The following is a 10,572-nucleotide window of genomic DNA, read 5'->3' on the forward strand; positions in this document are numbered from 1 at the left end:
TTGTGTTGTGGCCGAATCGTTATTTTTGTTTTTTTATATTTTACCTATGTGACTTTACCCAATAGAACCAAAGAGTATGGATCCTTGCAGTCACGAAAGCTTTAAATCTAGAATCTGTGGGTCTCTGTGTGGTGAGTCTGTGGGTCTGTGTGGTGAGTCTGTGGGTCTCTATGTGGTGAGTCTGTGGGTGTCTGTGTGGTGAGTCTGTGGGTCTTTGTGTGGTGAGCCTGTGGGTCTCTGTGTGGTGAGTCTGTCGGTCTCTGTGTGGTGAGTCTGTGGGTCTCTGTGTGGTGAGTCTGTGGGTCTCTGTGTGGTGAGTCTGTGCGTCTCTGTGTGGTGAGTCTGTGGGTCTCTGTGTGGTGAGTCTGTGGGTCTCTGTGTGGTGAGTCTGTGGGTCTCTGTCTGGTGAGTCTGTGGGTCTCTGTGTGGTGAATCTGTGGGTCTCTCTGTGGTGAGTCTGTGGGTCTCTGTGTGGTGAGTCTGTGGGTCTCTGGTGAGTCTGTGGGTCTCTGTGTGGTGAATCTGTGGATCTGTGTGTGGTGAGTCTGTGGGTCTCTGTGTGCTGAGTCTGTGGGTCTCTGTCTGGTGAGTGTGTGGGCAGTGGTGGTGCAGTGGTTAGCGCACTGTGTGTGGGGAGCAGTGGTGCAGTGGTTAGCGCACTGTGTGTGTGTGGGGAGCGGTGGTGCAGTGGTTAGCACACTGTGTGTGTAGAGGCTACACCGGGGATCTTTGTCTGTGTATAGGTGCTGCTACTCACTACTAACAGCACTTGTCCCTACAGCCTGCTAGAGGCTACACGGGGGATCTTTGTCCGTGTATAGGTGCTGCTACTCGCAAATAGCTCTTGCCTCTACAGCCTGCTAGAGGCTACACGGGGGATCTTTGTCTGCGTGTAGTTGCTGCTACTCGCTATTACTAACACCACTTGTCCCTACAGCCTGCTAGAGGCTACATGGGGGATCTTTGTCTGTATGTAGGTGCTGCTACTCACTACTAACAGCACTTGTCCCTTCAGCCTGCTAGAGGCTACATGGGGGATCTTTTTCTGTGTGTAGGTGCTGCTACTTGCTACTAACGGCACTTGGCCCTACAGCCTGCTAGAGGCTACACGGGGGATCTTTGTCTTGTTTGTGCAGTCCCTTGGCTTACCGTTGTTGATTGTCGTCGGTGGCTTGAAGAAGAAAATAAAAACATGAGTTTATACGTTTAAAGACGATTTTATTTGAACACAAAACGTTTTGGCTACAGATCAACAAGCGACACCCCCTCTGAGAGAGACTCGGAGAGAGAGAGACTCAGACACAGGGCTCGAACCCAGGCACTACGAGATCAGTGGCACGCTGCCACCCCCACCGTGGATTCCTTCACTTGCGCTCGATCCTGGCGCTGACCGACGTCTTGCCGCCTCCTCCTCCACCACCTCGTCGCCCAGGTCTTGGCTGAGCGGGGTTCTTGCTTCGAGGAGGTGGTGGCGGCGGCGGCGGAGGCATCGATGAATCCGTTGAGTCGTCGCTGCTGCGGTCTTCCTGCTCCTCCTACGTGTAACGAGGTTGTGCTGTGGGCGACAGAGAAGAGGTGAAGGTGGTGGTGGTGGAGGCAGAAGAGGTGGCGGTGTAGGAGGCCGCTATGAACCACACAGCGTGACACGGCCACCGTGAGCCCGGCCATTACGAACCTCGGCCGTGATTAACCCGACCACTATGAACCCGGCCGTTACGAACCCGGGCATTGGGAACCACACAGCGTGACCCGGGGGCTTTGTGAACCCAACCGCTGTATGAGGAAATGAGAGGTTTTTGACCCCTTCCTGGCAATAAAACAACGGGACTCCGCACTAAGGCCCTTTGCAGGGGAATCGTGACTAACCACACGCACGACGCTTGTGGTGGACATGGAAGCAAAAACACGCTCCGTATTTTTATTAATGACAGTAACTTGATTCCTTGTAGTGAAACGGTTTATATTTGCCGTTTGAACACCTGCTGTTTTATTGCCAGAAAGGGTATGAAGCACCTTTTTCCATACTTTTGTAGTGTTGTAAGGACGAGCAGACTTCTTTAGGAGGCACACTGTTTATTGTATTATTTCCTTATACAACGCTTAACACACAGAGGGATATTCGGTCCCCTCACCCGATACCCTAGGGAGGTACAGCCTCCGGACCTGGCGGGACTCACACGTCTACCGCTAACCTCCTTGATACCTAAGGAGGTACAACCTCCGGACTTGGCGGGACTCACACGTCTACCGCTATCCTAGTCCTCCGGCTAGGACCTAGGGGAGGCTATCTGACCCACCGCTGGCCCGGTGGGTCCTGACCACTGGGTATGCCGAGCCTTAGCCCTTAGAAGGGCTGGGAGGCTGGTCCAGGGTCCTAGCTAGGCTTCAGCCCAGTCTTCTGTCTTCGTGCAGGGAGAGAACTCACGAGGTCCGTTGGGTCACCCGTCTTATACCCCTTCGTGGCCAGGCAGAACCAATCACACATTCCCACGTGGAACTGTCTGATTGGTTCGCCCCAAAACCCTGGCCACGATCCGTTTCACCTCGACTGACCCCAACCGTTGTACCCAGGGGTAATGCTGCACCGCCCTGGTGGCAACGCAGGTTACGCAACAGCGCGCAGTTAACACCTCTACATCACCCCCTCCTTCGGAAGCTCCAGCCGTCCCGGCTGCAACAATGGGAAACTTCCGAAATTACCAATGGTAGAAGAATTGTGAGTGTGCCTCACGAACAACAAGAACAATTAAACCCCTATAAATACCCCCCTTAACAACATAACGTATGTACAAGGCACTAGACATGCCAAAAAAACATTATTACAACCGGCGAGATTTCGCGCGCGTGCGTTTCGCGGGGCCATCGTAGGGGATGGCAGGCTTTGTCGGCGGCACAAGGGAAGGAGGAGGATGAGCCAGAGCATCCGGTGCGCCTTTAGGCATCTCCACGGGGACACCTGCTGCTCCACGGTCCATTGAGGCCGAACGTGGCCTGCATGGAGCCGTCACTCCCGCGTCATCTGCAGGAGGAATGACACGCCTGCGCTGTGGGTTAGGCACCAACGGGGCAACATCCGGCTCGTCGGACGCGTCGCACACTCGGCCCCCATGTCGTGTGTGTTGTGGAGGGACGCGTGGCGTGACGAAGGGTTTTAACCGAGAGGGGTGAACGCACCAGCGACGCCGTCCCCAGCTAATTTTAACACATTGGGGACGCAGGACTTCCACTACCTCAACCGGGCCTCGCCATGGTCTGAGGAGTTTGGCCGACGTGGACACCGGCACCTGGGGGCAGTGGAGCCATGCCCTGTCTCCCGGTGCCCACCGATGCGTGTACGACCGAGGGTCCCGCAGTCGCAAATTCGCCCGTTGGCGGGAAGCCGAATTTTCAATGGCGGCCTCCCGTGCCTCGGCCAACTTACGGAGGTTGAATCGCAAGTGGTCAACGAGCTTTGACTTTTGCGGTGGCTGTTCGATTTCCAGCCGAACGTCGGCGGGAGGAAAGGCATCCCTGCCGTACATTAGAAAGAACGGGGAAAATCCCGTCGCCGCGTGAGGTGCCATACGGTATGCGGCGAGGACCCCCGGAACCTGCAAGTCCCAATCGAGGTGGGATTCATCGACCTGATGGCATAACATAGCGGTGAGAGTTCTATGAAGGCGCTCCACCATGCCGTCGGTCTGGGGATGGTAGGGCGAAGTGCGCACTTTCTTAGTGCCCAACAGGCGGCACACATCAGTCAGCAAGGCTCCTGAAAAATTTCTTCCCTGATCGGTCAGCAACCGTTCTGGTGCGCCCTTGTCCAGGACGTAGCCTTGAACAAAGGCGTCCACAACGGCCGCCGCCGACTGGTTGGGGAGGGCCCAGGCCATAGGCCACCGTGTAAAATACTCTACCCCAACCAGAAGGTACTTATTACCCCGTGGCGTAGTAGGAAAAGGGCCCAAAATATCGAGAGCCACCAACTCATTTATACGAGAGACCGAAATGGGTTGCAGGGGTGGGCATGCCGGTTTAGCCGGCGGTTTACGTTGCGCACAATGGGTGCATCCCAGCAAAATGTCAGTGACGTCGCGCAGCATGCCCGGCCAGAAAAATTGCAACCGCAACAACCCAATGGTCTTATGAACACCCAGGTGCAATAAACGCTCATGCGCCGCCCATACGGCCTTGCATCGCAAGGCGGATGGCACAACGATTTTATGTTGACACGAGTCAGCATCCCAATGCATCAACAAGCCGCGCTTCATGACAAATGAATTAAATTTGCCCTGTCTTGGAACCGCATTATTCGCGTGGTGACGCAACCTCAATAACGACATGTCCTCGCCCTGGTGCCGACCCCATTCGGCCAAAGTTAGCCCCAGCAAATCGTCACTGGCCATTGGATCTGCATGATCCAACATCGGCGCTGAGGCGGCAGGAAGTGCGGCTGACACCGTTGAGAGAGGCGCGACCTGCGCAGGCAGTGGCGGCTTACAACGGCCCGAGCCCAAAAAACACGCACATTTTTGAGCCGGCGGAAGGCGAGACAACGCATCGGCATTCGTGTGTTGTGCACCCCTACGGTAAGTGACATTGAAATCGTAGTCCTGAAGGACTTCGAGCCACCGAGAAAGCTGCCCGGACGGTTGGTCAACCCGCAGAGCGTACTGTAAAGCCGAATGATCAGATCGCACGGTAAAATGCTGACCATACAGATACGGCCTGTATTGCTGAATAAAAAAAACAATGGCCAGCAGCTCACGTCTGGTCACACAGTATCTTTGTTCAGCAAGAGACAAGACTCTGCTACCATAGGCAACAACCCTTTCAATGCCATCAACTTTTTGGGACAGAACACCCCCAATCCCCGTATTGCTAGCGTCAGTGTCCAACACGAATGGCACGGAAAAATCGGGGTACGCAAGGGACGGTGCCGTCACGAGCGCGTTCCGCAAGGAGTCGAACGCAGCCTGTTCTACGTCCCCCCAATGAAACGCCACCCCTTTTGACGTAAGGGCGTGGAGCGGCTTGGCAATCGTCGCGAAGCCAGCAACAAACCGCCGGTAGTACGACGCAAAACCAATAAAACTACGAACATCGCCCGCAGATGTAGGGGTCGGCCAATGTTGAACACATTTGGTTTTTTCAGGGTCGGTAGAGATGCCCGAGCGGCTAACTATGTGGCCCAGATAGCGCACAGACTCACGCAGAAGGTGACACTTCTGCGGCTTGAATTTCAAGTTAGCGGCCCGAATTTTCAAGAAGACAGCACGCAACCGTTCGATGTGTTCGCCGAACGTGCGGCTAAAGACGATGACATCGTCAAGATAAATGAGACATGAGTCCCACTGGAGCCCAGCGAGGACCAGCTCCATGAGCCTCTGGAACGTCGCTGGGGCCGAGTGGAGACCCATGGGCAATCTATTAAACTCGAAAAAGCCCTGTGGTGTCCGAAAAGCAGTCTTAGGTTTTGACGATTCGTCGAGGGGGAGTTGCCAAAACCCCGACAGAAGGTCCAAGGTGGAGAAATAGTGCGCCCCTGCCAGGGCATCCAATGACTCGTCCATACGAGGGAGAGGGTAGGCGTCCGCTACCGAGATTTTATTTAGGCGCCGAAAATCAACGCAAAAACGGAGACTGCCATCGTGCTTTTTGACCAGCACTATTGGAGCACCCCAGGGACTAGTGGAGGGAGAAATTATATCGGCCTTCAGCATGTCATCCACAGCCGATTTAACATGCTGTTTCTCCGCCGGGCTAAGCCGAAACGGGTTTTGTCGAATCGGGGCAGCGTCACCAGTATCAATGTGGTGACGCAGCAGCTTGGTGCAGCCAATATCAAATTTAGATTTACTAAAGACATCGGAAAATTCTCGCAGAAGAGCGCGCAATTGAAATCGCTGCGAATGAGACAGATCACCCGTGTCTTTGCAGAGCGCGTCCAACCATCTCTCATCCGATTCGGAAGGAGGTAGGACCTGCGGCGTGGCATGCACGTGTCCCGCGACTCCGGTCCCCAACGGCACCGGGGTCGCGTGAGCGAGCACAGTTCCTTGCGGAATGACGGTTGTGGACAATCCGACATTCAAAACCTGCAAGAACGGCTCCCTGTCGGCTGCTACGAGGGTCTGTGCAGCCACCAAATCTAACCCCTTAGCAGCTGCGTTTGAAGGCCCCAGCAAAATGCCATGTGCCGAGGCCTCCGGGGCTAGCGTTTTTTTAAGTTGCAAGGGCACGAGCATTTGTGTCCCTGGTGGAATGCGGACTGTGCTCGCAACAAACGCCTGCACCGAGGCACTAGCCATGCGTGGATGTGAGGGTGTGGGCAAGAACGCCATCCGTCGACCCGACGGGAGTTCGATGCAGCCTTGATCTACAAGGATCTTAATAGGCATTTTCGCGAGAAAATCAGTGCCTAACAAACACGGCACGGCGAGGGAAGAAGAGACCAAAATAGGCCCTGCCAATTTAATGTCTCCAATCGAAATTTGCGCCCGAATTTGCCCAATAATGCCAAGTGAACTGCCATTAGCGGCGAAACACGGGATAGAAACCCGTTCCAAGGGGCGGCATCGTACGGGCAGTATATTGTAAATCAGATCCGAAATGATCGTAGCCGACGCACCAGTATCGACCAACACGCGAAATTCCACACCCTCGATTGATCCGACAACCACGGACGAACCTGCCGTCGCCGCGACTACCCTATGGGCCAACTCAGACCACTGCCCAGGTTTGAGTGGCCGCGAACAAACGCCAGAATACCCCCCATCACACGCCGAATCGCGAGCCCTTCTTATGGTGCGTTGCAGTGTGTATGGTGTGAATGAGGGCCGAGCGTGAGAGGCGTCGCGACTTGCCTGGTTTTGCCGCGATGCCGTGGACGTCCTGTAGTCCTGGCCCCGGGATGCGGAGGGGCGTCGTCGAGGCGCACGGCAGTCAGAGGAGATGTGGCCTCGTCGGCCACAGTTGAAGCAGCATGTCAAGTCGCCGCGTGGAGCAGGCCGTCCCCGCTGCTGGTCGTTGCGGCGACCAGCGTGGTCGGACGATCGCCGGCCCGTTGACCTGGTCGCCATGAAGGCCCGGTCGGGGGAGAACTCGGCGTCCCTGCTGGCAGGCTCCGACGTCGAAGCCGAGGCGGCGATGGTCGATTCCGTGTGGAGCAGCAGATGTGCGTGGATGCACCGAGCGGCTCGTAGCGAGCACATACTGTCGTCGTCCACCGCTTGGATGACGATGCGCAGCTCGCGCGCCAGCTCCAGCATCTTCTGGAGAACGATGGCATCGATGGCCTCGTCGTCCATGCGAGGGTAACCCGCTCTTGCCATCGCCAGTAGAGCGGTCCGGAATGCCAACGGAGACTCTTTAGGGCGGCGTCGCCTGTCGTAAAATCGGCTGCGGACGTCGGATGGAGGCCCGTACACGTCGGACATCCGTCGGAGGGCCGATTGAAGAGTCGCCCTTTGTTGCCTGGGGATGGTGAGGAGCGAGGCGAGAGCGTCGTCATCCAAAGTGGCCGGTAGTGCTCGGAGCGCCTGTGCGTCCGACCAGCCCACCATCTCTTGGTGGCTCAGGAAGCGACGCTGGAACGCCGCCCAGTCGCCCCCTTCAGATGTGAATTCTCGGAAGATGGGCAGGCGTTGTTGGAGGGCGGACGTCGTCTCCCCCTCAGCTTGTACCGTCTCGAGCCGGAGATCGGCGATTTCCCGGCCGATAGAGTCTACTGTACCGTGTCGGTACAGTGATGACGCGGCGTCCGCTGAGGAACTTGAATCCGCAGCGTCGCGTGCTGATGATGTTGCGGGTTGTGATTGGTCCCCCGCGTTCCCAGGATGCCCCTGGCTTCCACTTCCGGCGGAATCACGTGGTTCCCCGGCGGGAAAATCAAAATGTCTGCCCCGGCCGATGGCGGGAACGTCCGCTGGCGGCTGACTCGGCCCGCCCGCAACCTCCAAGTTGATCTCTTCGAGAATGGAGGCCGCGGCGTGTAGGAGTTGAGCGAGACGGCCGTGTGCTGCCCTGAGTCCGTCCCCCATGGCAGGGGGAGCAACCGGCTGCTCAACCGGTGGCTGGGCGGCCGTCAACACGGCAGCGTTTTCAGCGGAGCTGGCGGTGCTTGGAGGTGAGACAGCGTTATCTTCGTTCTGGCTCCGCGCGTGGGCTGAACTTCTGGTTTCCATTTCCAACCACTTCTGACTCCAGTTGTAGTGTTGTAAGGACGAGCAGACTTCTTTAGGAGGCACACTGTTTATTGTATTATTTCCTTATACAACGCTTAACACACAGAGGGATATTCGGTCCCCTCACCCGATACCCTAGGGAGGTACAGCCTCCGGACCTGGCGGGACTCACACGTCTACCGCTAACCTCCTTGATACCTAAGGAGGTACAACCTCCGGACTTGGCGGGACTCACACGTCTACCGCTATCCTAGTCCTCCGGCTAGGACCTAGGGGAGGCTATCTGACCCACCGCTGGCCCGGTGGGTCCTGACCACTGGGTATGCCGAGCCTTAGCCCTTAGAAGGGCTGGGAGGCTGGTCCAGGGTCCTAGCTAGGCTTCAGCCCAGTCTTCTGTCTTCGTGCAGGGAGAGAACTCACGAGGTCCGTTGGGTCACCCGTCTTATACCCCTTCGTGGCCAGGCAGAACCAATCACACATTCCCACGTGGAACTGTCTGATTGGTTCGCCCCAAAACCCTGGCCACGATCCGTTTCACCTCGACTGACCCCAACCGTTGTACCCAGGGGTAATGCTGCACCGCCCTGGTGGCAACGCAGGTTACGCAACAGCGCGCAGTTAACACCTCTACACTTTTGTAATGACAGGGGAGTCAGCTGTGAGTGAAGGGACCGGTGGCCACGGGAGGTAATGACAGGGGGAGTCAGCTGTGAGTGTGAAGGGACCGGTGGCCACGGGAGGTAATGACAGGGGGAGTCAGCTGTGAGTGCGAAGGGACCGGTGGCCACGGGAGGTAATGACAGGGGGAGTCAGCTGTGAGTGTGAAGGGACCGGTGGCCACAGGCGGTAATGACAGGGGGAGTCAGCTGTGAGTGTGAAGGGACCGGTGGCCATGGGAGGTAATGACAGGGGGAGTCAGCTGTGAGTGTGAAGGGACCGGTGGCCACGGGAGGTAATGACAGGGGGAGTCAGCTGTGGGTGTGAAGGGACCGGTGGCCACGGGAGGTAATGACAGGGGGAGTCAGCTGCGAGTGTGAAGGGACCGGTGGCCACGGGAGGTAATGACAGGGGGAGTCAACTGTGAGTGAAGGGACCGGTGGCCACGGGAGGTAATGACAGGGGGAGTCAGCTGTGAGTGTGAAGGGACTGGTGGCCACGGGAGGTAATGACAGGGGGAGTCAGCTGTGAGTGTGAAGGGACCGGTGGCCACGGGAGGTAATGACAGGGGGAGTCAGCTGTGAGTGTGAAGGGACCGGTGGCCACGGGATATAATGACAGGGGGAGTCAGCTGTGAGTGTGAAGGGACCGGTGGCCACGGGAGGTAATGACAGGGGGAGTCAGCTGTGAGTGAAGGGACCGCTGGCCACGGGAGGTAATGACAGGGGGAGTCAGCTGTGAGTGTGAAGGGACCGGTGGCCACGGGAGGTAATGACAGGGGGAGTCAGCTGTGAGTGTGAAGGGACTGGTGGCCACGGGAGGTAATGACAGGGGGAGTCAGCTGTGAGTGTGAAGGGACCGGTGGCCACGGGAGGTAATGACAGGGGGAGTCAGCTGTGAGTTTGAAGGGACTGGTGGCCACGGGAGGAAATGACAGGGGGAGTCAGCTGTGAGTGTGAAGGGACCGGTGGCCACAGGAGGAAATGACAGGGGGAGTCAGCTGTGAGTGTGAATGGACCAGTGGCCACGGGAGGTAATGACAGGGGGAGTCAGCTGTGTGAGTGGACCAGTGGCCACGGGAGGTAATGACAGGGGGAGTCAGCTGTGAGTGAAGGGACCGGTGGCCACGGGAGGTAATGACAGGGGGAGTCAGCTGTGAGTGTGAAGGGACCGGTGGCCACGGGAGGTAATGACAGGGGGAGTCAGCTGTGAGTGAAGGGACCGGTGGCCACGGGAGGTAATGACAGGGGGAGTCAGCTGTGAGTGAAGGGACCGGTGGCCACGGGAGGTAATGACAGGGGGAGTCAGCTGTGAGTGTGAAGGGACCGGTGGCCATGAGAGGTAATGACAAGGGGAGTCAGCTGTGAGTGTGAAGGGACCGGTGGCCACGGGAGGTAATGACAGGGGAGTCAGCTGTGAGTGTGAAGGGACCGGTGGCCACGGGAGGTAATGACAGGGGGAGTCAGCTGTGAGTGTGAAGGGACCGGTGGCCACGGGAGGTAATGACAGGGGGAGTCAGCTGTTAGTGTGAAGGGACCGGTGGCCATGGGAGGAAATGACAGGGGGAGTCAGCTGTGGGTGTGAAGAGACCGGTGGCCACGGGAGGTAATGACAGGGGGAGTCAGCTGTGAGTGCGAAGGGACCGGTGGCCACGGGAGGTAATGACAGGGGGAGTCAGCTGTGGGTTTGAAGGGACCGGTGGCCACGGGAATGTTCGCGATGTCAAGTGAACGGGTCTTCAATAAAGCGC

General features: G+C 57.3%; 1 protein-coding gene across 2 annotated transcripts; it reads right to left on the minus strand.

Annotated features, from left to right (window-relative positions):
• Positions 1-1,197: 1,197 nt before the first annotated feature.
• LOC142922746 (uncharacterized) lies at positions 1,198-9,839 on the minus strand. 2 transcript variants are annotated; one of them, XM_076063583.1, is made up of 2 exons: positions 2,026-9,839; positions 1,198-1,555 (listed from the first exon to the last, which is right to left on the minus strand). In XM_076063583.1, the coding sequence occupies exon 1, from the start codon at positions 8,163-8,165 to the stop codon at positions 2,820-2,822; it is 5,346 nt and encodes a 1,781-aa protein (XP_075919698.1). In that variant the 5' UTR covers positions 8,166-9,839; the 3' UTR covers positions 1,198-1,555; positions 2,026-2,819. The 2 variants fall into 2 exon arrangements, with proteins under 2 accessions (XP_075919698.1, XP_075919699.1); XM_076063584.1 differs by having other exon boundaries at positions 2,014-9,839.
• Positions 9,840-10,572: the final 733 nt, after the last annotated feature.

This window comes from Petromyzon marinus, unplaced genomic scaffold (assembly GCF_048934315.1).
Source record: "Petromyzon marinus isolate PM22_M1 ecotype Great Lakes invasive population unplaced genomic scaffold, UKy_Petmar_22M1.pri1.0 PM_Scaffold_16, whole genome shotgun sequence".
NCBI lineage: Eukaryota > Metazoa > Chordata > Hyperoartia > Petromyzontiformes > Petromyzontidae > Petromyzon > Petromyzon marinus.